The sequence below is a fragment of the Aristolochia californica genome, unplaced genomic scaffold, assembly GCF_029961685.1.
Source record: "Aristolochia californica isolate CCGP_79_NKW_82.1479 unplaced genomic scaffold, dmAriCali1.0.hap1 SCAF_2, whole genome shotgun sequence".
NCBI lineage: Eukaryota > Viridiplantae > Streptophyta > Magnoliopsida > Piperales > Aristolochiaceae > Aristolochia > Aristolochia californica.
In genome coordinates, this window is record NW_027181881.1 from 1389442 (window position 1) to 1414012 (window position 24571).

General features: G+C 39.1%; 2 protein-coding genes and 1 pseudogene across 9 annotated transcripts; 1 reads left to right on the top strand and 2 right to left on the bottom strand.

Moving 5' to 3' along the window:
• Window positions 1–340: 340 nt before the first annotated feature.
• LOC137956094 (uncharacterized) lies at window positions 341–13865 on the top strand. 7 transcript variants are annotated; one of them, XR_011113213.1, is made up of 13 exons: window positions 341–795; window positions 910–997; window positions 1294–1440; window positions 2080–2211; window positions 2451–2601; window positions 3078–3116; window positions 3220–3294; window positions 6662–6775; window positions 6890–6961; window positions 7087–7151; window positions 12558–12648; window positions 13086–13218; window positions 13511–13865. XR_011113213.1 is itself a non-coding variant. In XM_068803422.1 (12 exons), the coding sequence occupies exons 1-12, from the start codon at window positions 624–626 to the stop codon at window positions 13161–13163; spliced, it is 1224 nt and encodes a 407-aa protein (XP_068659523.1). In that variant the 5' UTR covers window positions 341–623; the 3' UTR covers window positions 13164–13407. The 7 variants fall into 7 exon arrangements, 4 of the variants coding, with proteins under 4 accessions (XP_068659523.1, XP_068659524.1, XP_068659525.1 ...); XR_011113214.1 differs by lacking the exon at window positions 13511–13865 and adding an exon at window positions 13436–13502; XR_011113215.1 differs by lacking the exon at window positions 13511–13865 and adding an exon at window positions 13362–13407.
• Window positions 13866–14678: 813 nt separating this feature from the next.
• On the bottom strand, window positions 14679–16028 carry LOC137956664 (non-functional NADPH-dependent codeinone reductase 2-like; annotated as a pseudogene).
• Window positions 16029–17427: 1399 nt separating this feature from the next.
• On the bottom strand, window positions 17428–19535 carry LOC137955590 (non-functional NADPH-dependent codeinone reductase 2-like). Of its 2 annotated transcripts, none has more exons than XM_068802601.1 (4): window positions 19148–19535; window positions 18572–18815; window positions 18414–18479; window positions 17428–18215 (listed from the first exon to the last, which is right to left on the bottom strand). In XM_068802601.1, exons 1-4 carry the CDS (start codon window positions 19456–19458, stop codon window positions 17991–17993), a joined length of 846 nt encoding a protein of 281 aa, XP_068658702.1. In that variant the 5' UTR covers window positions 19459–19535; the 3' UTR covers window positions 17428–17990. The 2 variants fall into 2 exon arrangements, with proteins under 2 accessions (XP_068658702.1, XP_068658701.1); XM_068802600.1 differs by having other exon boundaries at window positions 17721–18215; window positions 18300–18479.
• Between the last annotated feature and the right edge of the window lie 5036 nt (window positions 19536–24571).

Here is a 24571-nt window from a genome sequence, read left to right on the forward strand (position 1 = left end):
TTAATTACTTATGACAAATATTTTATTATAGATAATTATGCTTTTTACATATTTATCAGCTTATATTTTTTAATAAATGTTTGTATTTTTTCACATGTATCCACACAAGAAAAACTATATTTTTTTCTTATTTTCTCTCTCTTTTTCTTTAGGCATCCACAGAAAAGAAAAGAAACGTTTCATTGCCACCGTCACCCGTTTCCACCCGCTGTGGATGCGACACCAATCTAGTGGGCTGGGTTTTCTTTGATTTTCCAGCCCATCCGATGATGCCCGCATCTATTTGATTCCAAAGCAAAGATTTGGGCTCCATGTAAATTCTCAGACGCTGAGAGCTCCGAATGCCGAAAACCACAGCATAGAGAAATCAGAAAGCGCATTCACCACACAATGAGCGTCCGGCTGGAATTTCGGCCCTTTTCCTTTTTGCTCATTTGGTAACGAATTTGAGCTTCATTCTGAAGGTATCTGAAGTTTGAACTGAACAGATGATCTAGCCTCCGAATTTCAGGCGCTCGAGATCAATTCTGCCAGTTGTATTTTTGAACTGCTCCGGTTATGCTATTTCAAGCCGCCGCCGCCGCCGCCGCTGGCCTTCTCACGCTCCCAACTGAGAAGAGAAGATGATCACTCTTTCAGCTGCTAATCCGAGAGTCTCCTTATCCTTCACCTCCTTGAACTTCCGAAGGTCTGCCTTGTTCAATAATTATCAGCATTTATCATTTTCTAACCATCGAGCACGCAAATGCGCCATTGAGCGCAGTTGCTCAGCGGTAATCTCGAGAGACACAGAAGGTTTGACTTCTTTTCTCTCTCTCTCTCTCTCTCCCTCTCTCTCTTTCCTTTGTTTTTAAATTTTATCAATGCCAGTTATTTCTGTACTTAAAATGGTATTTTCATTAATTTTAGGCGCTTCCGATCCGGAGCTTCGGGCAGTTCTTGAGCTGGCTACTGATTCTGAACTATACGAACTCGAGAGCATTCTCTTTGGCCCTAGGTAATTACTCGTTCGTTTTTTTTCCGCTGAAGAAACTATTTTTTATCGACAATTGTTTGCTGATGGCCGAATCGAAGTACTGTGCACTTCATTAAGTACAAAATAATTTATTTTTTGGGTTCATTCTATTATTGTGCTTTATGCTGCTAAAAATGGACAAACATCACCTTCGTTTCTCTAGGATACTCTAAGAATTGCACTGAGTTAGAGTTTTCAGCTTCTTAAATGTGTATTGCCGATGAAGTAATACTTAACCATGTTTCATGTCTGAGTTTATTTTTCGTGTTTCTTTGTAGCTACTTTAGTCCCCTACTGAAATCAATAACCGACAGAAGGGATGTTGACTACATCTATGGAGGCAGTCCAAAGGAAAGAGAAGATTTCATTGAACTTCTTGCGTCTAGATTTTTGTACCTTGCTGCTGATGCTCGATCAACATTAAGGTTCAAATATTTGCATTTTTTTTTAGAAGTTTTAAATTTTTTTTTTTCATTTTCTGCTGGGACTTTTTAATTTTTTTTCTATCGCAAGACCAGAATATGATTTTTTTTTCTGACATGGGACCAGAATATGAATTTGAAAAGGCTAAAAGGACCAAACCAGACGATTATTCAGTTTCATTTAAGAGAAAAATAGCAAACAAAGTTACTTGCATTGGAAATGGTATGGTGTCAATGTTGCAGTGTGATGGTCTTGGGAAGGACAGCGCAGAATAACAGTTAGATATCCGTACACATAGTAGTTATACATTTGTTGGCTTTGTTATTTTCTTGCTGCTGTTGTTGTTGTTGTCTTTTCTTTCTTCTTCTGTAAATTTTCACTTTGGATCTCTTAAAGTGTCAGATGCATAAATTATCATTTTATATCTTATGTTATTTTCAGCATGGGGTTTCAATCATCTTGCTTCATGTTTTATTCGGGACATCTGGTTCTTTACTTTATCATGCTTGGTAGGGTTTGAAGTCCATCATACAGAAATTTCTTACTTGAGGTCTTGGATGTATTGTACCTTTTCTATCTCATTTTATTTTCTGCACATTCTATGTGGGTCATTTGACTTTTTCCTTTGTTAATATCGGTAGGGGTTGGAGGCCATCATATAGAAATGTCTTGCTTACAGTGAGAAGCAAATTAAACATTCCTTGTTCAAACAAGCTTACCACAGAAAACCTAGAAGCTGAAATATTCCTTCATTTACTGCAGGAGTTCTCCAGGTAAATGACACTTTTCGCAGTAAGCAGCATTTGCTTGTAAATGTAGTCATTCTAGCACTCGTAAAAGAATATTTTGTCTGATAGTATAGTGGACTCTTCTAGCAGCATGCAATTTGGAAAAGAAGCGCATAATACATCTAGAAAATGAAAAGACGATAACATGGAGGTTTTTGGAGTTCTCCATTAATTAGCCCCATATTTCGTGGAATTTTTATCTTAGTGATTTTATGATCTTTCAGTGAGGAAGCAGATCATGTATCTGCCCGGCGAGATCAATGCAAGTATTCGGGTAAGGAGAGTAATTTAGAACTTGGACTTGTTCCATGGAAGGTGCGTGCTATGGCTGCTTTCAGAGTTGGGGCTGAGGAACTCCAGACAATGCTTTTGAAGGTTGTAATTAGTTGGATTTGTCCTCTACTTCACAGAAGACGTGTATACATGTGGATTTTGCTGGAGTTATAGTTAGTTGTTTATATGAATGCTCAACTTGTTTGCGTGAACATCTTTTTGGGGTCTCTATGAAGTAGGCATGATTTGGGCCTCTTATTAATGCTTAGTGTCTCGAGGGATGGTCCATCAAATTTGAGGTTTATTATCCATTCATGCAGAAGCCTATACAGATCCTTAGTAAGTGTCTCAGATTGTGCCTACTTAAACGTGTTCAGTCCTTATTAATGAATAATAAGGACCTCATCAATTTGATATGGCTATTCTGTTTGTTAAAGCTATGCAAACTTGACTTGGAACCTCTGGGAGCATTTTCACGCAGCCATTCTTGCTGCTTTTGCAGAGATACATTGTATGTGTTTATTATGCATGCAGTCATATGCTTGTTTCTAACTAACTAATCTCTTACATTCTGGTAGGGTGGGAGCATATTTACATTGGGAAAAATATATCAATTGGTATGAGGAAATTCATGCTCTGCTTTTTCTTGCCTCCCTTTTCAATTTTTTATCCTTTTCTTTTTCATAATTCTCTGGGTCCATACTATTCCTTCTGTGGTAGATTGCACGGAGACTATCTGGAAAAATGTTTTTGGAGGCTGCCAACTGTCAGATAAAGCGTGAGATTCTCAAAAAGGTACTCCTCAAATCTTTAAATTTATTAAAGCCTGTCTACAGATATGAGATGTGTTAATCTCAGAGTTGTTTGCATACTTCATTGCTGTGTTCAGCTTCGTGATTGTGTTTAAACTAGGTTGTTCCTCAAAAAGCAGCTACTTTAGTATTTTGATTTTGAAATCAATGGCCTCCTACATAGTGTAAAGTTTGCGCCTAATGCAACACTAGTTAGTAATGCTGTCTGTCTTGTTTATATATTCCTTGTGAAAATTGTTTCTAGTTACTCATAAAGAAGAAGAAATATACTAGCCTTTTTATGATTAAAAATTTCAATAAAAGGAAAAGTTGAAAATAAACTGTTGAATTTTTGGAAGAGAGAAAACTTCATTAACTTGTTCATAATCGAGTACAATGAACCTCTATTTATAATAGAGGAAACTAGTAGAATCCAATTACAATTAAACTACCCTTGTCCCAATTACACCCAAAGTTAAACACTAAAAGTTGAGTCCTAGAACAATTGAATAACTGAACATAAATAGAAGACTAATATAACTAAAATACCTGTTAACTAATCCAATTGGACTCTTCTATGAGACCTCTTGTGAGACTCTTGTAAGACTCCACCATATTAATTTTGGCTTTGTAAAATTTTTTGTTGTGAAAGTCATGTAAGGCTCTTCCATGCCTGCTCTTTAACACCTCCTTCAAGCTGTAGTTTATAACTTCAGCTTGCAATAAAAGAGACTTTTGGTCTTCAATCTTCATTGGCAATTTTTTTTTCAAGGATGTAAAATCTTCATCTTTTGTTTGCCCCTTTGAACATTTTGATCACATAAAAATTACCACAATATGTTGAACAAAATTCCTCTTTCTTGTACTTCTTTTCTACTTCTCCCCCTCAAGTCGGGGATAAAAAGGACATAGAGACCCAATTTGGACAAAACATAATATGGGAGAAAAAAATCACTCCTTGTCGTACGACAAAGTTCTATACACCAGTCAAAGCAGTCATAGTCTAAAATACACTTTGTTCAATTGCAAAAGGTGGAAAAACGACCCAACTATATGGCACAACAAAAAAACTACTCATTTTTTAAGGGTAACTTAAACACAAATCACTTCTTTGGTGAAGAATAAATGACTTGACTTAAGTTGGATGTTGGACACACTCCTATACTTTTTAGGTAGTGGGTCTAGGCATTGATCTGAAAAAATGGTAAATTGAAGAAATACTAGAGGAAAACAACTTCCAAACAAATCTAGAATAGGACCTTTTTTTTTTTTTTAAAAAAACTAGGGGAGACTATAACGGTCGAACTTAATAAATTTGACAAAGTATAATTTTTTTGGGGGGACCACAATTTTTCGGCGTTGACAACGTGGAAGATACACAATTAAGTAACAAAAACGCAAAACTTGAGAACAACATCAAAGCAGTATATTGCATATCTTGAATGACACATCATGGAGTGATTAAGTTCGGCCAAAAATCTCTTATTAGAAGAGAAATTTGGCTAAAAAACTAGGATTCTAGGAGACAAGGAAACCCAATTCACGTCAATGCATGAAGAGATAATGGGAGAGAAAAAAGGAAAAAGGAGAGATTTTTAGCAGAATTAACCTTTGGTACTTCTGATATCGATATCTCTCAATATATAACTCAAAATCACAAATAGTTTGTTGGTCAAGAAACTGGACTTAAAGAGCTTTAATTTGATACCCAATTTGACATAAAAAAACTTCATTCTTGAACCTGTTATAACCACTTGATTTGCTTCGTTCTGTAGCATGACCCTTGCCGCCTTCAATGAGAATATCTCCTTTCCATATAGATCAAATTGAACATGAATGTTGATCCTTTTGAAACTAGACTTCGATATTTTTATCCAAGTATAATATTTCTTCATAATATATACTTCTTGTGAGAGAAAGAATCTGATAGATTTTGGAGTTTGTAATCTGGTCGAACCAAGTACTTTTTCTTCTTTGGCTAACATGACCATTGACTCTTTTGATATTGATATCTCTCTCTAGAAGCTTCAGATTGAGAATTGGTTTGATAGGTTAGAAAATAAACTTACAGGTCTTTCTTTTGACATATAATTCCTCCATATAAAGTCTCGTCCTTGATGGCATAAAATGCCTTGAAAATTGCAGTTTTTTGCTGTTGTTTGAACCTTTCTTGCTATTTGACCTTGTTGCTTCAATTATCAATTTCTCTTTATATAAAACTCCGTTTGCCAAAATTCTTTTTGCATTTAAAAGTAGACTCAAATATCTTTTTGTCAATATATAATTTGCAATATGAAAAATTCAATATGAAGGTGCGAATACTAAGGAAACAACTGGTATTGAGATAGGAAAGAAAAAAGAAGGTAGAATACGAACCTGAACTCGTAGAGATGATAAACCAAAAAAGGATCACATTATCTCTGTGGGTTGACCTAGTCAACTCATAAGACCTACTCTGCTACCATGTTGAATTTTTGGAAAAGAGAAATACTTCATTGACTTGTTCATGATTGAGTACAATGAACCTCTATTTATAATAGAGGAAACTAGTAGAATCCAATTAAAATTAAACTACCCTTGTCCCAATTACACTCAAAGTTAAATACTAAAAGATAAGTCCTAGAACAATTGAATAACTGAACATAAATAGAAATCTAATATAACTAAAACACTTTTAATTGAAACTCTTCTATGAGACCTTCTGCGAGACTCTTGTAAGACTCCACCAGAGTAATTTTGGCTTTATGAGACATCTTGCTATGGGAGTCATATAAGACTCTTCCATACCTGCACTTCAACATAAACCTTTTTTCTACTAATGGTTTTTATGATATGAAGGACTTACCATGTCATCAGTTCAAACCTGTATGTTTCTTTCCTTGTTTGTTACCCCAAAATGCTATCTTTTATGCTATCAATAGACAGAATCAACAGGTTACGGTAACTTAAGTGTAGCTTTCAGTTTGGAGCCACTAACTGGATTTCAGGTTATCCATTGGAGAATTAGTGAAGTACTGCATACATAATATATGCTAGATTAGTCTCACATAGATTTAAGATTAGAAAGATCCTGTATCTATTACTTGGCAATTAGTCATCATGGGATAGATCTTGACTCAGTTTTACCGATATAACCTTCAATTTGTGTCTCGAATGGATGTGTTGCTTGCACATCTGTCAAAATTTTAGCTCAGGAGTGTGTGTCCTCTAAAGGGAAATATACCCATTTCTTCATGATATATGGCAGTAAGCATTACCTTGTAAAAACAATTTAGGATTCAAGAACCATGATATCTTGCTTATCATGTGCAAAAGTACATTAAATTATGAGATTCTTTGGAATGAGAGCCAAAATTTGTTTTGCCATTCAGGGTGGACAGCTTGCAACGATTAACTTGGAGTCAAGGGTAGCTTTGCTGGCAGCAAGACAGGTGATCTCTTCTACAAACACACATGGGTGCACAGTCTCACTCACAGTATACATTGTAATTTTGGCATAAAACCCTTCACCCACCTGCTGAACAAGGATTGAACTTATATCCAATGCTGTATTTACAGCCCAGAGGGCACTGATTGGGGCCTGCCATGTTTTTTTACAGGCTTTAATTGTTTTTTTACAAGGAATGCAGTTATTTTCTGAACAAAGCAATCTTCCACATTTTCATTACATAGTATTATTGCTACTTGCATTACATAGTATTGTCTTTACATCCATTACATAGTATTGTTTTTACATGCATCTGCTTCTCCTAGGTTACTACGCTGATTTCTTGTCAACCTTATTTTCTATGAGCAGGGTTTTGCTTCTGCTGCCTCACGGTATCTTGGACTTAGAAGCATGATGATGTTGCTTGGCCCAGTGTATACCTTTTCTCTTTGTTGTTTCACTTGAATGCTGGTCTTATCTTTTTTTCCTAATGATATTGTGTGTTTATGTGGTTAAGGTTTCTTGTTAACCTTTAGCTATTGAAATGGTCTTGATTTTAAACTACTATGAGAATATCGATAATTTTCTAGGTATAGTCACTAGGGTCAGATTTTTGAAGTCAGGACCTCTCAAGGTGTGGCTTTCCTTTGTACTCTTTCATTTTTTTTTTTCTGACAATCTGTGTGGTAGGAATTTTAATACAGGCGAATATCTGTTTAAAATTCTTGATTTTGACAGTTTGGACAAAAAGTCCGCTCTAGGTAACACCTCTTCCTGGGTCTGCGAATGAGCCATATAATTCCTGGATTTAAAAAAAAATGATTCTTGAATTTATACTGCTTTACCTGTTAACCTACTTAATAGTGAATCATTTTGGTGTTAAGGAACTCATAAACTTCAAGCAGTTATATGTTTGCCAGCAGCATGCTTGACATAATAAACAGGATTGTATATGCATATATGGATATCTTGTGTATCATAATAAGTTTGACAGTTTCCTAACATAACTAATGCTGCATGTGCTGGATTTGTGGTTTGTTAGTTACTCCAGCAATCCAAATTTCTCTTAGTAACCTTACTGGAACTTCATTAGTACTTGTTTTCTAGTGCTCATTAAGGGTGTGTTTGTGCCAACAAAGTGGTATGGAAAAAAATGCCATGTTTGTGTTATTTTTGGAGATGGGAAATTTTCTGCTTGATTTATCTTGATTCCTTTTGCCTTTGGGAAATGTTAAAAAATATAGAAAAATGAGTTTCCTAGCACTCCTATAGGAAACTAGGAGAAAAATAAACCAAGAAGCACTAAAGTGTTATTGATCACCTATATTTTATTTCAATGTTATTTTTTATTGTTTATAAAAAATATTTTATTTTATTTACGGAACATTTTTATTTCTAGAGTAAACTCAAACACAATGTTTTTTAGGGTGGCACAAACGCAAGAAAACCAGTCAAAGAGAATTTTTTCCAATAGGAAAATTAGTCAAGGGAAAATGATTTCTGTCATTTATTTTTCTATGGCGGTATAAATGGTTCCTAAGTAGTAGAAGTGACATTACCTCTATTTCCAATTTTGGCTAATTATTTTCGTTAGAGGTTGTAATTTAAGTTTATTTAGTTTCCTTTATTTTCTAGGAAATTGTTTTTCTATCAAAACTAGATTCATAGGGTTTAAGGAGAGTAGTGACATTATTGTAGTTTTTTTTGCCATTGATTAACTTATAAATAGGGGAGAGGGGTCTCCATACTTTAATCTCTCTTTTTTTTCTCTGGGAAATGGTGAAATACTTTTATGAAGCTAAAAAATATGATAAAATCTAATTACAAGGCAAAAGGGAAAGAGTTTCCAACGACAAGAGCAGATCAAGACTCCCTCTTTAGCTAATTCATCAGTAAGTGAGTTTGCAGCCTCACTGTATGCGACCAAGAAATAACATGAGGCTGGCAAATGTGCAAGATTTCTTCATGAATGCAACTAAAGCGATAAGAAAGTTTCCAAATTTCTTTCATACAACTTGTCACCATTGAAGAATCACCTTTTACTATTAAAGGGGTAGAGAATTTTTTGAAGAAAAGCTTTCAGCTTGACTGAGGGCTCTGATTTCTGCTTCTGCTGAGTTCCTCCTCCCAATAGACCCCCCAAAAGCAAGCTGGACAACAACATTGTGGTCCCTTCTGACTCCACCTAGACATGCCGGCCCTAGGTTACCCAACTAGCTTCCATCAGAGTTTTTCTTGAAGCTCCTGATAGTAGGAGTCACCATTAAGCTAATCTCTCTCACAATTCTATCTAATTGGAAGTTTGAGCCATATTCACTATCATCAACATAAGAAACTAAAGAATGTTATCATGATACTAGACTGTAGGGCATATCAATGCATGATTGGCTTTTATATAATTTGAGGAGTGCATTCTCAGGGTTCAACATACAAAACTGCTGTTGTAAATTCTTCAGTTTTAATGATAGTATCTTTTCTTTTGAGAGTATGAATGATAGTACCTATTATTTGTCAGATTACACCTGGTAATGTTTAATTACTGATTTTCATACAAAACCATTTAATTGTTGTTTCTCCTCTAAAACTCTAACTAGAAATTGATTTTTTTCTTTTGAGAATGGTGGTTTTTATTTCAAGGCCCGAGGGCAAAAGAACAGAGAATGGAGAGGTCTCTATTACAATGAGGTATTGGAGGGAGACTCCTTTTTTAGCATGAGATCAGCAAGATGATTTGCTGACCTCGGTACATGATTCCAAGTACAAGAAAAAGAGGAAGAAACATCCAAGATTTCATGAAAACCATGCAAGGCATGCCATGGGGGATTAACTGGTTTGGAATATTGGCTAATGACGACAATGGAGTTGCCCTAACCCAAAGCTGATTATCGGATAAGGATATGCAAGTGAGGAGGCTGTGACGAAGGGCCTAGATTTTAGTTGTTGTGGACTCAACAACGCCAAGAGATCCCAAATAGGTGGCAAGAATAATCCCATCAAGATTGCAAAAGACAACCCCCCCCTTCACACACACACAAAGCTTGCCAAGAGCATATCCATAAAAAATGGGGTGGGTTTTTAAGCCCTCCATGGAGCTTGCAAATCTCTTGAAGTTTTTTAGGAATGCAGAGGCTAATTCCAAGTTTCTTAAGAAAATGGGACTAGATTTGCCAAGAGAAGGGGTAGTGAGGGAGGAAGTAGGAGACATCTTTGTTGACAACATTTAAAAAGTTGTTACAAGATTTGGGAACAATAGTGTCATGACACCTCAAATTGTCCACCTTTAGAATCCTAATACGAAGAACGCTCTAGAGGAAGAATCTCACCCACCTTGGTCGAGGAGCATTCGAGCAATACTAGTGCTATGTTGATGATTGGAGCCCCATTGCATCAAGAAGGTGTAGGCAAGGGCAATAGTGGATTTCTCGTTATCAGAGAAGTTCCATATCGTTTTACTTTTTTTTTTTTTTTTTTGAGAAAGAGATGATTTCATTAAAACACAAGACAATAGGCTAAGGGAGTAAGCCCTTTACAACAAGAGATTGGAGAGAAGCTCCTTGCTTAGCAAACAAATCAACAACAAAATTAGCAGATCTCGGAATATGAGATCAAATACAATCAAATTGGGTAACAATATCCATAATCTCATGAAAGACATCCCAATGCCGCCAAGGAGGACCAGAGGCGGAGGCACACCAACTGATCACCACCTTGGGATCCCTTTCAATACGAAGAGAGCCGCTAAAGTGGTTGCGAAAAATAATGAGCCCGTGGAGGAGAGCATGGAGTTGGCGGTCGTGGAATCAGCAATCCTCAAGGGGCTGGTGAAGGAAATGATCCGGGAGCCAATAGAGTCGTGTAAGACACCACTAAAGCCGGCCTTGCCTGGATTACTATGAGAGCTTCCATCGAAGTTGAGCTTGAGGAGACTAGGCTGAGGAGGTTGCCATTCCTAGACGATGCGGGGCCTGGCAGAAAGCGTGCATTTGGGCTAGAGATCGCCAATTGTCATGAAGGGAGGAGCCCAAAAAGAGGAAAAATCCTTTCCAGTATGAAGCCAAGAGGAAATTTGGTTGGTGATAGTGCATGAGACCCTCAAAATAGACTCAAACTTTCTGTTGAAGTATCTGTTGCTTTTTTCCTTCCAAAGGCCCCAGGGAATGAATGCAGTGCAAGTAGAGATCAGCAACTTGCCCATTTTGGGAATAGCAGTCCCAAGGAGCATCTGACTGGCTGAGGCGAGGTTAGATGGCAGGCAGAGTTGAAGGCCAATGCTGCTGAGGATGAAAGTCCAAACATGCCAAGAGAAGGAGCTAAGAAGTTCCATATCATTTTATTCTTCACATAGTAACAAATGCAAGTCCTACTTAGGTCCAAGAGGAGAGACTCAACATCCTCAACTTTTGAGTTGCTCAACCCCCTTCTCAGATGAAGGTCCCAATCAATCTGATCTCCCTCAATAAGGTAAGCATTATGGATGCAGATTGAGCGATCAGTTATGAGTTGCTAAAGCTGCAGTTTGATGATTGAGAGGGGTCCATCTCCGATCCACTAGTCCTCCTAGAATAGAATGGTGTCTTCTCTTCCGGCATTGAACTTCACACCTTTGGCAAACTTGGCTAGGAGGTGGAACAACACATGCCCAAGGGGGGAGAACTTCCTGTTAGCGTTCTTCTCCAACCACCATCTATGCCCCACAAAACCCAATTTCTTTGTGATAACCCTACTCTAATTTAAACCCCTTTTCTTATGAATTTCCAAAACCATTTAAGAAAAAACGTGTGGTTCATCTCCTGGCAGCCTGTATACCCAAACCGCCTTCTTTCTGCCACAAGATGGTGCTTGAATCCATCCTCAGCTCCTCGCCATGGAAAATGCCTTTTGAGGGCTTCAATTCACTTCGCTATACTTATTGGATGGGAAAACGATAAGTGGTAGTTGGTAAGACCCGCAATGGAAGAATTGAGGACCAATCTGCCTGCTTCAGATAGGAGCCTGCCCTTCTGAGTCAAAAACCTCCATTCAAACTTCTCCACCTCAGGGTTCCTTACGATTTTGTCAGGTTTGCTAGAAAAAAAAGGGGAAGCCCAAGGTAGGTGGTTGGGAGTGTAGAGTGGGAGCACCCCTAGTGTTCAGCAAGCCGGTTGATTGTGATGGTTGGCACAATCTGGTTGATGCGATTTATTGAAACGGTTCATCTAGTTTATTATTACATTTGATCTTTAGAGTATCAATTCCTAGGGGGCTTTCTGAAAACATTTCAATGGACATGTGTGCATTCAATTTTATGCCATGAATTTTCTGTAACATTGATGTTGTTTATTCTTGTGTTGTTCAGTTCTTCCTGTACCTGGTATCGTAGTTATTGCATTGTTCACTTGGAAATAGATTTGTTCAACTAATTTTGTAGCTGTTTCCTTGACCAAGGAGAGGGTCAACTTTCAAGGCCCCCTCCTAGTTGATGCTTTATTATCTCTGATCCTCTAAACGTTATTATCATAGTTATTGCATTTTTCACTTGGAAATAGATTTGTTCAACTAATTTTGTAGCTGCTTCCTTGAGTAAGGAGAGGGTCAAATTTCAATGTCCCCTCCTAGTTGATGCTTTATTATCTTTGATCCTCTAACCCTTTTTAAACAAAACAAAAACTTTTTTTAAAAAGAAAAAAGAACATCCGTTGACAGTTGAGCAGTGAATTCAGCTGGCTATTTATTTATTGAGAAAGTAGGTCAGTAGTACACCTTTATCCTATTCTGGTTTTTTAAAGGGTTTTCTTATCCTAGTATCATGTAGACTATTGAAAGTGCTAAGCTGAAATCTTTTTTCACTTGGATTTTTGTAGGCTTTGGGGGACGTTCTTGGCAGATGTTGTAATTCAAATGATTGGCACTGATTATGCTAGAATTCTCCGAGCCATTTATGCCTTTGCTCAGGTTATTTATGAACCTCATTCACAATAGGAAAAAGAAAAAACAGAACCACATTCATTCTTTTTTTATCTGATACATTTGGAGTGAGTAGTTCATGCACAAATGGCATGCCTGAAGGAGTTCATACAACTGAATTACAGGCTGTATGGTCATGCCATTTCTAGGGTCTCATTATGTTAGGCTACAATGTGGACTTCATATTCGAAGGGACCGTCCTAGGATCATGTGATTAAAAAAGTTTGATTGATCTGATGCAATGTTGACTGGGTGCTGTCTTAGTAGTTTGCTCTTACCCTGGCAAATTCCTAATGGGTGGTCTTGGGTAAGCTAAAATTGCATCAGAATAACATGGGTGGCGGGATAAAGTCCCTTTTATTGATTATGCATGATACTGCTGGAGGCATTTAATTTATCTGGTTTGACATGCTTTGTTCCTCCAGATTCGCCTCATTCGCACTTATAGTTGGACATCGACTGATTGCTCCAGTAGTTTTGAAGGTTTGGTTAAAGATCGCTAGCGTCTACCGGGTGACAGTTATTAAGAGCTCATGTCTTTCTTTAAATATTACAAAGGTAAAAGGTTGCACGATGGCCTCTCTCTCTCTCTCTCTCCATTATAAGCCTGACAAATGTAAATAAGTAACAACTTTTTTTTAATTTATTTCACCATTTTCTTTTTGATTATTCTAATTTTTTCTTTAAATGCATGATAACAGCAATGAACAATTGTGCTTAATGGGAGTTTTTATATGGTGCTTGACATGTTACTAGAATTGATATGATTTTTCAGATCTTTGAATATTGAGTACCTTACCCTGGTGAGACTTGAACCTTAGACCTCATGCCAGAACATTTTCCCCTGCAGCTATTGAGCTAAAGGCCCAAGCCATTGCAAAAGAGTTAAAACTAAGCTGTGGAAATGTGGGTAATATTAATATTTGCCGAGTATAAACATGTATGATTGAAATCCTCCTCGGGGAAAAAACCATTGTCATGCAGAATCTTATCTTCTTTAAGAACGTGTGTGAGTGATCTAATTTCTCATGTTATGCAGGTGACATTTTTAGAGTATCAAATTTTGGATTACTAGAAGGGGATGTTTCCTACTCCTGTGTCAACTTTAAGAAATCTGTCTTTGTGCAAAGCAATTTCTGTGTCGTTCTCTGTGCAAATTCTCTTGAAAAATGATGAAATTAGATCTTTTCGTTGCATAATTACCATCTAAACGTCCCTTGCTTCATTTCCTAAAGTTCAGTCAATTTGATTCTTTTCTTTGCACGATCCTGGTGAAGTTGTTGACGACATCCCGTACAAATTCCTCTCTGCCCTCTTTAAGTCCTGAAAGAAGTTGCCATAATTATATTTTTAACAATTTCTTTACGGAATAGTATCTTATGCTGCGGTCAGATTGGACTGGATCTCAGTTGCTTTTGTGGCTGCTCAGAGAATTCCCTATTCCGATCACCTTGAACCTCAACTTCACCAGGACTGGTAATGATGTTTAGAGATCCCTATTGAGCACCATTTGCACCCAAAGGAGACCCATGCACTGACATGAATTCCAGTCTGCTTACACAATTCTATCAGCTGCTTATGTTGCCAACCCACGTTCATTTCCAACGTCACCACTGACCATTATTTATTAGGAGGATTCAATCAAATGTTGATACAAGACACCAGATTGCTTCATTATTGGCACAGCTACAGTCCAGCAGCTTTTTGCATGAAAAATTACTGAAACCGACGGACTTTGCCATTCCTAGAGCGCAAATCTCCATGGCTTCCTAGATGGGATTCACGTCCATGGCCAAGGATGCTTTCAGATCTCTTCGTCCAGAGGCTACTGGCCTATGTATTATCTAGTTATATTACACGGCTGATCCAAAAAAAAAAGCTATTTAGTGTAAAACATGTGAAACAGTTATCTCAAATCGGACGATTGAGATAGGTGTCGATCATTATTAAACTGTTGAGATAACGTTTCACATGTTTAGCACTAAATAACTTTATGGTATTGACCAGCTCTTCAGATCTATTTTAAGAATCAGTATTTTCTGTAAAAGTACTTTTAGAGGTTCTTTATAATGGTACTACCCCCTGTACTCGTTGATCACCTCTCCAGCTCAGGCTTTATATCCCAGAACTCCTAGGAGAGCTCCTGGCTGCCGAAGATTATACTTCTCCATCCCCGAACTCTTCGATTGTTTTGAACGGACCTAGAGGAGAAACAAAGGTATCTCCGCTGTACCCTCTGCCCTGTGGACTCTGATCGATCTTCTTCAATTCCTCCTCCGTCAGTTCCCAGTCGAAGATTTCTTTATTCTCTTCCATCCGTTTCTTGTTGAAGCTCTTCACCACCACGCTCACTCCTTGCTGGTGTAGCCACCTCAAACCAATCTGTCAGACAAAGGAAGAGAAGCTTAAGGTCGCATTAGGCAGGCGTCACTTCTTCCTTGATGGTAATTCATAGAAATTTTCAAGAGAGAGAGATGAAAACCTGAGCTATTGACTTCCCCTTGGCGTCTGCAATTTCTTGCAGGACAGGGCTGCCCATGACATTAAGGGAACCCCATGCCGCTCCGTTGGCTCCCAGAGGCGACCAGGCGCTTACGTGAATTCCCTTCTCCTTACAGAATCCACCAGCTTCTTCTGCTGCCATCCGGTGTTCATTTCTACCTGAAACATCGTTACGTCTCAATTTCTTATAAGTGTAGTCACGAGGCTTAAGAAATTAATATTACTTGATTCACTGCTGGTGTGATTCTGGCAGTCGCCAAGAGATCCTGGAGCTTCTTGCAAGTGAAATTGCTGACGCCGATGGACTTGGCCAGACCAAGTTGGGAACATTCCTCCGTGGCTTCCCAAACAGACTTCACGTCCATGACTAAAATGTCCTCCTTTCTAACTGATAGTCCCGTTGATTGATTCTTCAATCTCACGGGGAAGTGTATGAGATACAGATCAACGTACTCCAACCCAAGATTCCTACGTGAGCAACCCAAGAAATTAAAAGGAATAAAAAAAAAAAACAGACGGATAAATATTCCACTTTCTCAATTCATTTTCACTCACTCGAGAGTCTTTTGAAGGGCAGGAAGGACCAGATCGGGATGGCCGTCAGTGCACCAGAGCTTGGACGTGATGAAGAGCTCGTTTTTCGACTTGACTAACCCACGACGGAGCGCTTCCGCAATCGCCACGCCGATGGGCTGCTCGCTCCCATAAGCAGCCGCCGTGTCAAAATGCCGATAACCGACCTCAATAGCGGTGACGACGACGGAGGTGACGAGTTCCGCAGGAGGGAGCGGGACCAATGCTGTTCCGAGGCCGAGCACTGGGATGTTTTGCCCCGAGTTTAACGTTGCTTCTGGAATTTTCGCCATTGTTTAAGGAAACGAAAACGAAAACGGTCCAAGTGATTGGAACAAAGATTCACAGAGGGAGAAGATGGGAAATTATAAGATTAATTAAGAGGCTGATATTTCTCATCCAAAGAAGGAAGCTGAAAATTCACTTTCGCTTATCTATAATCGTCGGTGCGTGTCGAACCAGTAGAAGGGAAAGTGAATTCCGAGTAATTAACTGTCACTCACTCTAATGTAAAATGACACTTTCACTTAACTAAAATCGTTAGCGTGCATACGTTGCTTCCCTCCTCCCTCGACCATCTACAATCAGAGCTTCCTTGTCATCGACGCCGCCCCCACTCTCAAAACCAAACCGAAGCCTTGCTGTCCCTCTCAGTTCATCTTCTCCGTCTTAATGTTATAACAAAATCTGTTAAAAAAATACTTAAATTTCTTTAAGTGAAGTTGCGGATCCGCCTAGACCAAAGACCGACGCTGACTTTTAGACTGGCTAAAAGAAAAACAAAAACAGAAATAGAGGTCTTCTGACTTCGATTAAACTAGTTAAAGATAGGTTTTGGTTTTTTTTTTTTTTTCTTCTCCCATTTGCTTAACCAAAGTTTATTGAACAACAAACAAATTTTCAAATTCAACAAATGATGGTTGAGTCGGCCATCCCTGTACAGCGGCAACAAACCCTTGATATTCGGGTCTCAAATCATGGATAATTATTCTTTTTATCTTGGTTTCCCTAATAGGAGTTGTTGGGTTTAATTCTGAAATTTCGCTGCATATCGATTTCATCTTGTGAAAATATTGAGCAATAGTCATGTCTCGTTGTGCCATTGATAACAGCTAATTTTTGAGAAGTTACAGTCTTATATCATTCTTCTTTGAAAACAGTGTAGCAAGAGTGTCCCATGCTTCCTTCGATGTTTTTGTGCCATTGATAGCAGCTAGTTCTTGAGAAGTTACAGTCTTATATCATTCTTCTTTGAGAACAGTGTAGCAAGAGTGTCCCATGCTTCCTTCGATGTTTTTGCATCTCGGATGTGCTCCAACATTTCCTCTTCAATTGTGGTTTTTAAAACAAACATTACTTTGCCTGTTTTAATTTTCCATTTTGCAAAATGCCATTAGCATTTTCTGTCGCCGGTTGTGTAACTTCACTGCCACCGACAACCTCCCACAAGTCTTGATCTTGTAGGTAAAACTCAATACATATTGACCACGTGTTGTAATTTTTGTTGTTGAACTTCTTGATTCCTCCAACCCCTTGAAGGTCACCCATCATGCTGGTAGAACCAACAACCTTGGAGAGTACTTTACTGCTCACAACAACCACTTGAAGGTCCCACTCTAATACCAGTTGTTGAATAAAATTTAACAACTTCAACAATAAACCTGCTTATCTATTCAGTCCAAGTACCGAAAACAAACCATCACATCTGGCCAATACATACCCACATAACAGAATACATAAAACAGAGTAGTTCCCTTTTCTGTTGTTTTTTTTTTAACGACTTGCTGCTTCTACATGCTTCTACAACACGCTTCTACAATTAATTGATTTCCCTTCCACATTTCATTAATAAGCTACCATAATTTGCAAATAGGCTGGCCTTCTTAGTGGGCTAGGGTTGATTTTCAACAATAAAGGTCTTCTGACTTCCATTAAACTGGTTAAAGACAGGTTTCTGTTTCTTTTTCTGTTTTTTTTTCCAGAAACGTGTAAAAGGAAGTTCGGAGGGAATCTTGTTAATACTGATTTGGGCTCGGTCGCAACCCTGAAACAAGAAGTAAAACATCTTTCGATGCAATGAATTCAGTTTTTGCATTGTCGTGAGAACCGGAAGGAAATTGGTGAATTATTTTGATCCATTCAATAACTGAGTTTGAGATAAGAATTATACTGCACTTGTTTATGACTAACAAATGGATACTTTCGAACCATGTATTTGTTACCAGTCGACACTACTACTCTTTACTGCTGAAGATTTACACTTCTCCGTCCCAAAGATCTTCCACTGTTTTAAAAGGCCCCAGAGGCGAAACAAAAACGTCTCCGCTGAAACCTCTTCCCTGTGGACTCTCACCGATCTTCTTCACTTCGTCCTCCGTCAGCTCCCAGTCGAAGATTTCCATATTCTCTTCCATCCGTTTCTCGTTGAAGCTCTTCACCACGATGCTGACTCCTTGCTGGTGAAGCCACCTCAAAGCAACCTGCAACATCTTCCATTCATTAGGCAGAGCACTTCTTCCTCTTGGGAATTCTCAGTTTTCTTTGAGAGAGAGAGAAAAATTAACCTGAGCTACTGACTTCCCTTTGGCCTCTGCAATTTCTTTCAGGACACTGCTCCCCATCACGTTAAGGGAACCCCATAACGCACCGTTGGCTCCGAGAGGCGACCAGGCGCTTACATGAATGCCCTTCTCCTTACAGAATCCCATCAACTTCTTCTGCTGCCATCCCGTGTTCATTTCTACCTAAAAACACCACAAGTCGTAAATTCTTATAATCATCACTCGATGAGCAGAGCAGCTGAACTTGTATAATTACTAGCCATAAGAAATTATACCTGATTCACTGCCGGTGGTATTCTGGCAGCCGCCAACAGATCCTGGAGCTTCTTGCAAGTGAAATTGCTGACCCCGATGGACTTGGCCAGACCAAGCTTGGAACATTCCTCCATGACTTCCCACACAGACTTCACATCCATGACCAAAATGTCCTCCTTTCTGATTGATGGTCCCTGTGATGCTTTCTTTAAGCTCACAGGCCAGTGTATGAGATACAGATCAACGTACTCCAACCCAAGATTTCTACACCAATCCAAGTTAATTGTTTCGATCAGGAATTCAACTGAACAAGAAAGAGAAAAATCTAGGAAATTTTGCCTTCTCTATATTGAGTCCAGCTGATCTGTTCAACACTATTACTTTTGTCCCTGTGATGCTTTCTTTAAGCTCACAGGTCAGTGTATGAGATACAGATCAACGTACTCTAACCCAAGATTTCTACACCAATCCAAGTTAATTGTTTCGATCAGGAATTCAACTGAAGAAGAAAGAGAAAAAACTAGGAAAGTTTGCCTTCTCTATATTGAATCCTGCTGACCCGTTCAACACTATTACTTTTGTCAATTTTCACTTACTCGAGAGTCTTCTGAAGTGCCGGAAGGACGAGGTCGGGATGGCCGTCCCGGCACCATAGCTTGGAAGTGATGAAGAGCTCCTCTCTGGACTTGACTAGCCCACGACGGAGAGCTTCAGCAATCGCCGCGCCGAGGGGCCGCTCGGTCTCATACGCTGCTGCTGTATCAAAATGCCTATAACCGACCTCAATAGCTGTGAGGATGATGGAAGTGACGAGTTCCGAAGGAGGACGCGGCTCAACCGCGGTTCCCAGGCCGAGCAGGGGGATCTTGTGCCCCGAGTTTAGCGTTGCTTCGGGAATTTTCGCCATTGTTTGTCGGCAACGAAGCAATTGTGGCAATGATTCAAAGAGGAAGACGATGAGATGGTGGATATTTCATGGTGAAATCTGTCCTCTAAGCAGTGCCATGTGTGGACTTCAAAATGACAAATCGACAATGGAGAGAGAGAGAGAGAGAGAGAGAGAGAGAGAGAGAGAAAGAGACACAGTACCCACCGCGCTCCTTCGATTTGGCAGCTTCCATTTGTCATTGACGGAGCTGATGTCTGTTCGAAACTGATACGCTTTCACGATCTGGATAGGTGGTTGAGATTTTGATCTACTACGTGCAACGTGTTTAACGGTCAGGTTGATCTAAACCGTGGTTTTTCAACTCCGGGGTCCACACGCATAAGGAAGGGTCACCCGATCGGCGAGTCCCAAATCCGACTCGAATTTTTCCGTGTCCGAATTGAATCCGAATCAGAGCTCTGATTTAAACTAGGTTCGTTGTCTCTTTCCAAGTGTGGGCATCGGGTCGATTTAATAGGAACCCGACCCGAACCGACCTGAAAATATCAGGTTCGGGTTTCTACCATGTGTGTCAAGGACAAAGGTAGAAAAAAAACCTATCCGATTTTGGGTCGGAGACTAGTTTCCTAAAACCCGACTGAAACAGAATGGAGATGGGTCAGGTTTACAAGAATAGGACTGAGATGGATCGCGGGGACAGTGATCGAGTATGGGTCGGATCAGCGTCAGGATGAACCTGTGCCCGACTCTGGATTTGAGGCGAGTCAAAGGAGACTCTCCACAAATTGAAAGGGGCCCGTCCAACCCCTCGAGCTTGGCCTCCCCGTTTACATCGTACCCAACTCTGTCTCATGTTGTTTGAGGGCGACGGGCAGCCCATTTATTACATATGAGAAAGGGCCTATGAGCTCATCTGAGTTGACCCAAACAGTTACCAACGGTTGGCCCAACCCATGAGGTATAATTGGCTGTCTGGCTAAGTTAGACTTTTTAATCAAAATTATCAAATTAAGTTAGACACTCTACAATAAAAATAAATTCGATTTAATTTAAAAAATATGTTATATATATATTTTAAGGTTTTTTATAAAATAAGAAATCATAATTTATTTATTTTTAAAAAAGACAGAGATAATCATCATAAATGTTAGAACTAAGACAAAACAATCGAGCTTCGATCCGAGATTTTGCACAATGCGAAATAAATATGTAAATGAGATTGTTAAAGATGTAGAAAATAAATCAATCACATACACAAGGCATCTTATGTGGTTCAGCAACAACCTACATCTATAGGAGGAGACTACGAGATTCCAGTAATCTTGAGCGAAGAGGAGAGCTTTGCAACTCCGAGTTATTACAAATTGTTCTTTTTCGATTTCTCCCGATAACCCCCAAATTTGAAACCCCTAAACATAAAATTGAAATCCCGATTGAGAAATAGGTTCGGGTCGAATCGTGTGTCCAAATCGGGTCGAGTCAAGCGGTCGGTCTGAATGGGTCGCGAAACCGGAATTTAAGACACCCACATAACAAATCTCCACCTTGGCTTGAATTCCACTAATCCTCTCTGGAAAAAATGAAACTATCTATCGCCATCTCCACCTTGCCCCTTAGGGCATCTTCTTCAGATACTGTGAAAACCAAACAAGTCCAAGCAATGCTTGAACTTGAGTGTAGGAACTGGTTTGGTCATCATATCTGCTACATTCTCAGTTACCAATCTTCTTAACTTCAATTTGGCCCTGAGAGACAATATCTCTCACAAAATGATATTTGACATCAATCTGCTTAGTTCTCTCATGATGCATATGATTTTTAGTCAAATGTATAACACTCTGACTATCACAGTGAACAACTGTAGCACCTTGTGACAAACCAAGCTCACCAAGTAAACCTCTCAACCAGATAATTTCTTTCACTGCCTCAGTCACAACTATGTACTGGGCCTCTGTAGTGGATAAGGTAACCATAGTCTGTAATGTTACCTTTCAACTCACAGTACAACTCAAGAGAGTGAAAATATAACCTGTCAGAGATCTCCTCTTACTATGATTGCCAACATAATCAGAATCAACATAGCCAACAACACCATTTTCTCTGCAACCCCCAAATACCAAACCAGTATTAGTAGTACCCTTCAAATATTGAAAAATCCATTTCACACCCTGCCAATGTCCTATTCCAGGATGTGCCATATATCTACTCACAACACTAACCGCATGTGAAATATTTGGATGAGTGCAAACCATGACATACATAAGGCTCCTAACTGGATTAGCATATGGAACATGAGACATGTGCTCCTCCCCCTCCTCGGTCTGTGGTGATAACTCTGCTGAAAGTTTGAAATGAGCAGCAAGAGGAGTGCTCACAAGTTTAAAATCATGCATCCCAAAACGCTCAAGTACCTTCTCAATATAACTCATTTGTGACAGGTACAATTTGTTTGCCTTTCTATCCCTGCGAATCTCCATGCCCAATATGTTCTTTGTTATGCCCAAATCTTTCATCTCAAAATCACCATGGAGTTGAGCTTCAACTTGTTGAACACAGACATATCTTTGGCTGTAATAAACATGTCATCAACATATAACAATAAATACACAAATGAATCATTTAAGATCTCCCTGAAATAAACACAACTATCATGCTCACAACTGAATAACCATGGTCCACCATAAACATGTCGACCCGCTTATACCACTATCTAGGTGATTGTTTCAGCTCATACAAAGATTTTGAAGCAAACAAACATAGTCCTCCTTTCCCGAAACAGAAAACCCCTCAGGCTGATACATATAAATCTGCTCTTCAAGCTCACCATGTAGAAAAATTGTCTTGACGTCAAGTTGCTCTAGTTCTAAGTTAAACATAACATAACAACCATAGCAAGCAACACGCGAATAGAGCTATGTTTCATAACAGGTGAGATTACCTCATTGAAGTCTACACCCTCTCTCTGACTATAGCCCTTTGCCACTAAATGTGCCTTGTATTTAGCCTTTTCATCACCTGGAGTTCCTTCCTTTCTCTTGAAGACCCATTTGCATCCAACAATCTTCTTGCCCTTTGGTGGTTTCACAAACACCCAAGTTTGGTTCTTTTGGAGAGATTTCATCTCCTCATTCATAGCAATAGTTCACTTTGCAGAATCACTACCCATGACAATTTCATGGTCTGTAAAGGGCTCTTGAAATTGAATGGTCTCTGCCACAGTCAATGCATAAACAACCATGTCTGCATAGCCGTAATTTTGAGGTGGCTTAATCTGCCTCCTCACTCGATCTCGAGTCAAACTGTATTGTTGTTCTTGTAATGCATCTTCTACCTCACTTGAATCTTGCACCTTTTTCTTCAATAGATTGAACTGGAGTGTTTACTATGTCTTCCCAGAATTGTCACACTCTAGCTCAACCTGTTCACTGATATCATGATTTCTACCTGCATCATCAGACTCCTTTCTTGGGTAAAACATATAAGTTTCATCAAAATTAACATCTCTACTAATAAAAAATTTGGGTGACTTAGGATCAGTACACCATAATCTATATCCTTTCACCCCAAATGCATAACCTAGAAATATACATTTCTTAGCACGAGGTTCTAATTTTCCCTCATTAACATGAGCATAAACTGGACAACCAAAAAATTTTAAACTAGAATAATCAGTAGGAGTTCCAGACCATACCTCAACAAGACTCTTACACTTAATCACAGTCGATGGAGACCGATTCACTAGGTAGCATGCTGTGAAAATTGCCTCAGCCCAAATTCTTTACCCAAACTTGCATTAGAAAGCATACATCTAGCCCTCTCCAAGAGTGTCCTGTTCATGCGTTTTGCGACACCATTTTGCTGAGGAGTCTTCCTCACTGTGCGATGTCGAGCAATTCTCATATTCTTGCAGAAATCATTAAACTCTCCTGAACAGAACTCCAAACCATTATCAGTCCTCAGACGCTTGATCTTCTTTCCAGTTTGGTTATCAATCATGACCTTAAATTGTTGGAAAGTAAGAGATGCTTCATCCTTTGTCTTCAACGGATAATCCAGACCTTCCTAGAATAGTCATCAATGAAGCTAGTGAAGTACTGAGTACCACCTTTTGAAGGAACACGAGAGGGACCCCACAAGTCAGAATGAATATAGTCCACTGGACCCTTGGTTCTGTGGATTGTTGTACTGAATTTAAGACCCTTCTGTTTCCTAAAAACACAATGTTCACAGAGTCTAGATTCTGTGTTTTCTGACCACCAAGCAGACCCTGCTTGCTCAAAACTGTCATACCCCTCTCACTCATATGCCCTAAGCGCATATGCCATAGTCGAGTTGTGTCTGAATCTGAATATGCAGAAGAGGAAATTGTTGCAATACTTATAATTGTATTGCCCTGAAGCACATAAAGGTTACCAGCCATTTTTCCTTTCATCACAATTAATGCACCTTTACAGACCTTAATAACTCCACCTTCAGTAATATATCTACAATGAAGGGAATCAAGAGAACCCAGAGAAATGAGATTTTTCTTCAAATCTAGTACATGTTGAACATCTGACAAAGTTCTCACTATACCGTCATGCATCTTGATTTGAACCGTTCCAATCCCGATAGTTTTACAGGGCATGTCGTTTCCCATCAAAATTGTACCACCATTCACCAATTGATATGTCACAAAGTAATCCTTGGTAGGACACATGTCGTAGGAGCAACCCAAATCAAGTATCACTCATCTTGTGAGTGTGCAACACAAGCATCAACTGGGAGAACATATTCTGAACCATCTGAATGCTCTTAAGCAACCCCAGTAATATCTTTACCTCCTTGTCTTTTCTCCTTCTCTTTGAGTTTTGGACAGTCTCATACAAAGTGACCTGGTTGACGGCAATAATTGCACTTGCCCTTTTTCCCTTTAGACTTCGACCTAGAATGGCCACTACCTTTAGAATTTGAAAAATCCTTTCCCTTCGTTCTCCCTCTAACAAACAGACCATCTGCTTGTTCCTCGCTCCCATTAGTAGACACCTTCTTCCTCAACTCCTTAGAGTATAAGGATGCCTTAACATCCTCCATTGATATGGTATTGTTCCTATGGAGCATAGTCGTAACGAAGTGCTCATAAGAAAAAGGT

Excerpts from the sequence above, each read along its gene's own strand:
- LOC137956094 (XM_068803422.1), top strand. The coding sequence starts at position 624 with ATGATCACTCTTTCAGCTGCTAATCCGAGAGTCTCCTTATCCTTCACC. Across the intron at positions 998-1,293 it reads AGCATTCTCTTTGGCCCTAG|CTACTTTAGTCCCCTACTGA; the intron begins GTAATTACTCGT and ends GTTTCTTTGTAG. Across the intron at positions 3,117-3,219 it reads TGGGAAAAATATATCAATTG|ATTGCACGGAGACTATCTGG; the intron begins GTATGAGGAAAT and ends CTTCTGTGGTAG.
- LOC137955590 (XM_068802600.1), bottom strand. The coding sequence starts at position 19,458 with ATGGCGAAAATTCCCGAAGCAACGCTAAACTCGGGGCACAAGATCCCC. Across the intron at positions 18,816-19,147 it reads GCACTTCAGAAGACTCTCGA|AAATCTTGGGTTGGAGTACG; the intron begins GTAAGTGAAAAT and ends GGATTGGTGTAG. Across the intron at positions 18,216-18,299 it reads AAGGGAAGTCAGTAGCTCAG|GTTGCTTTGAGGTGGCTTCA; the intron begins GTTAATTTTTCT and ends AAGATGTTGCAG.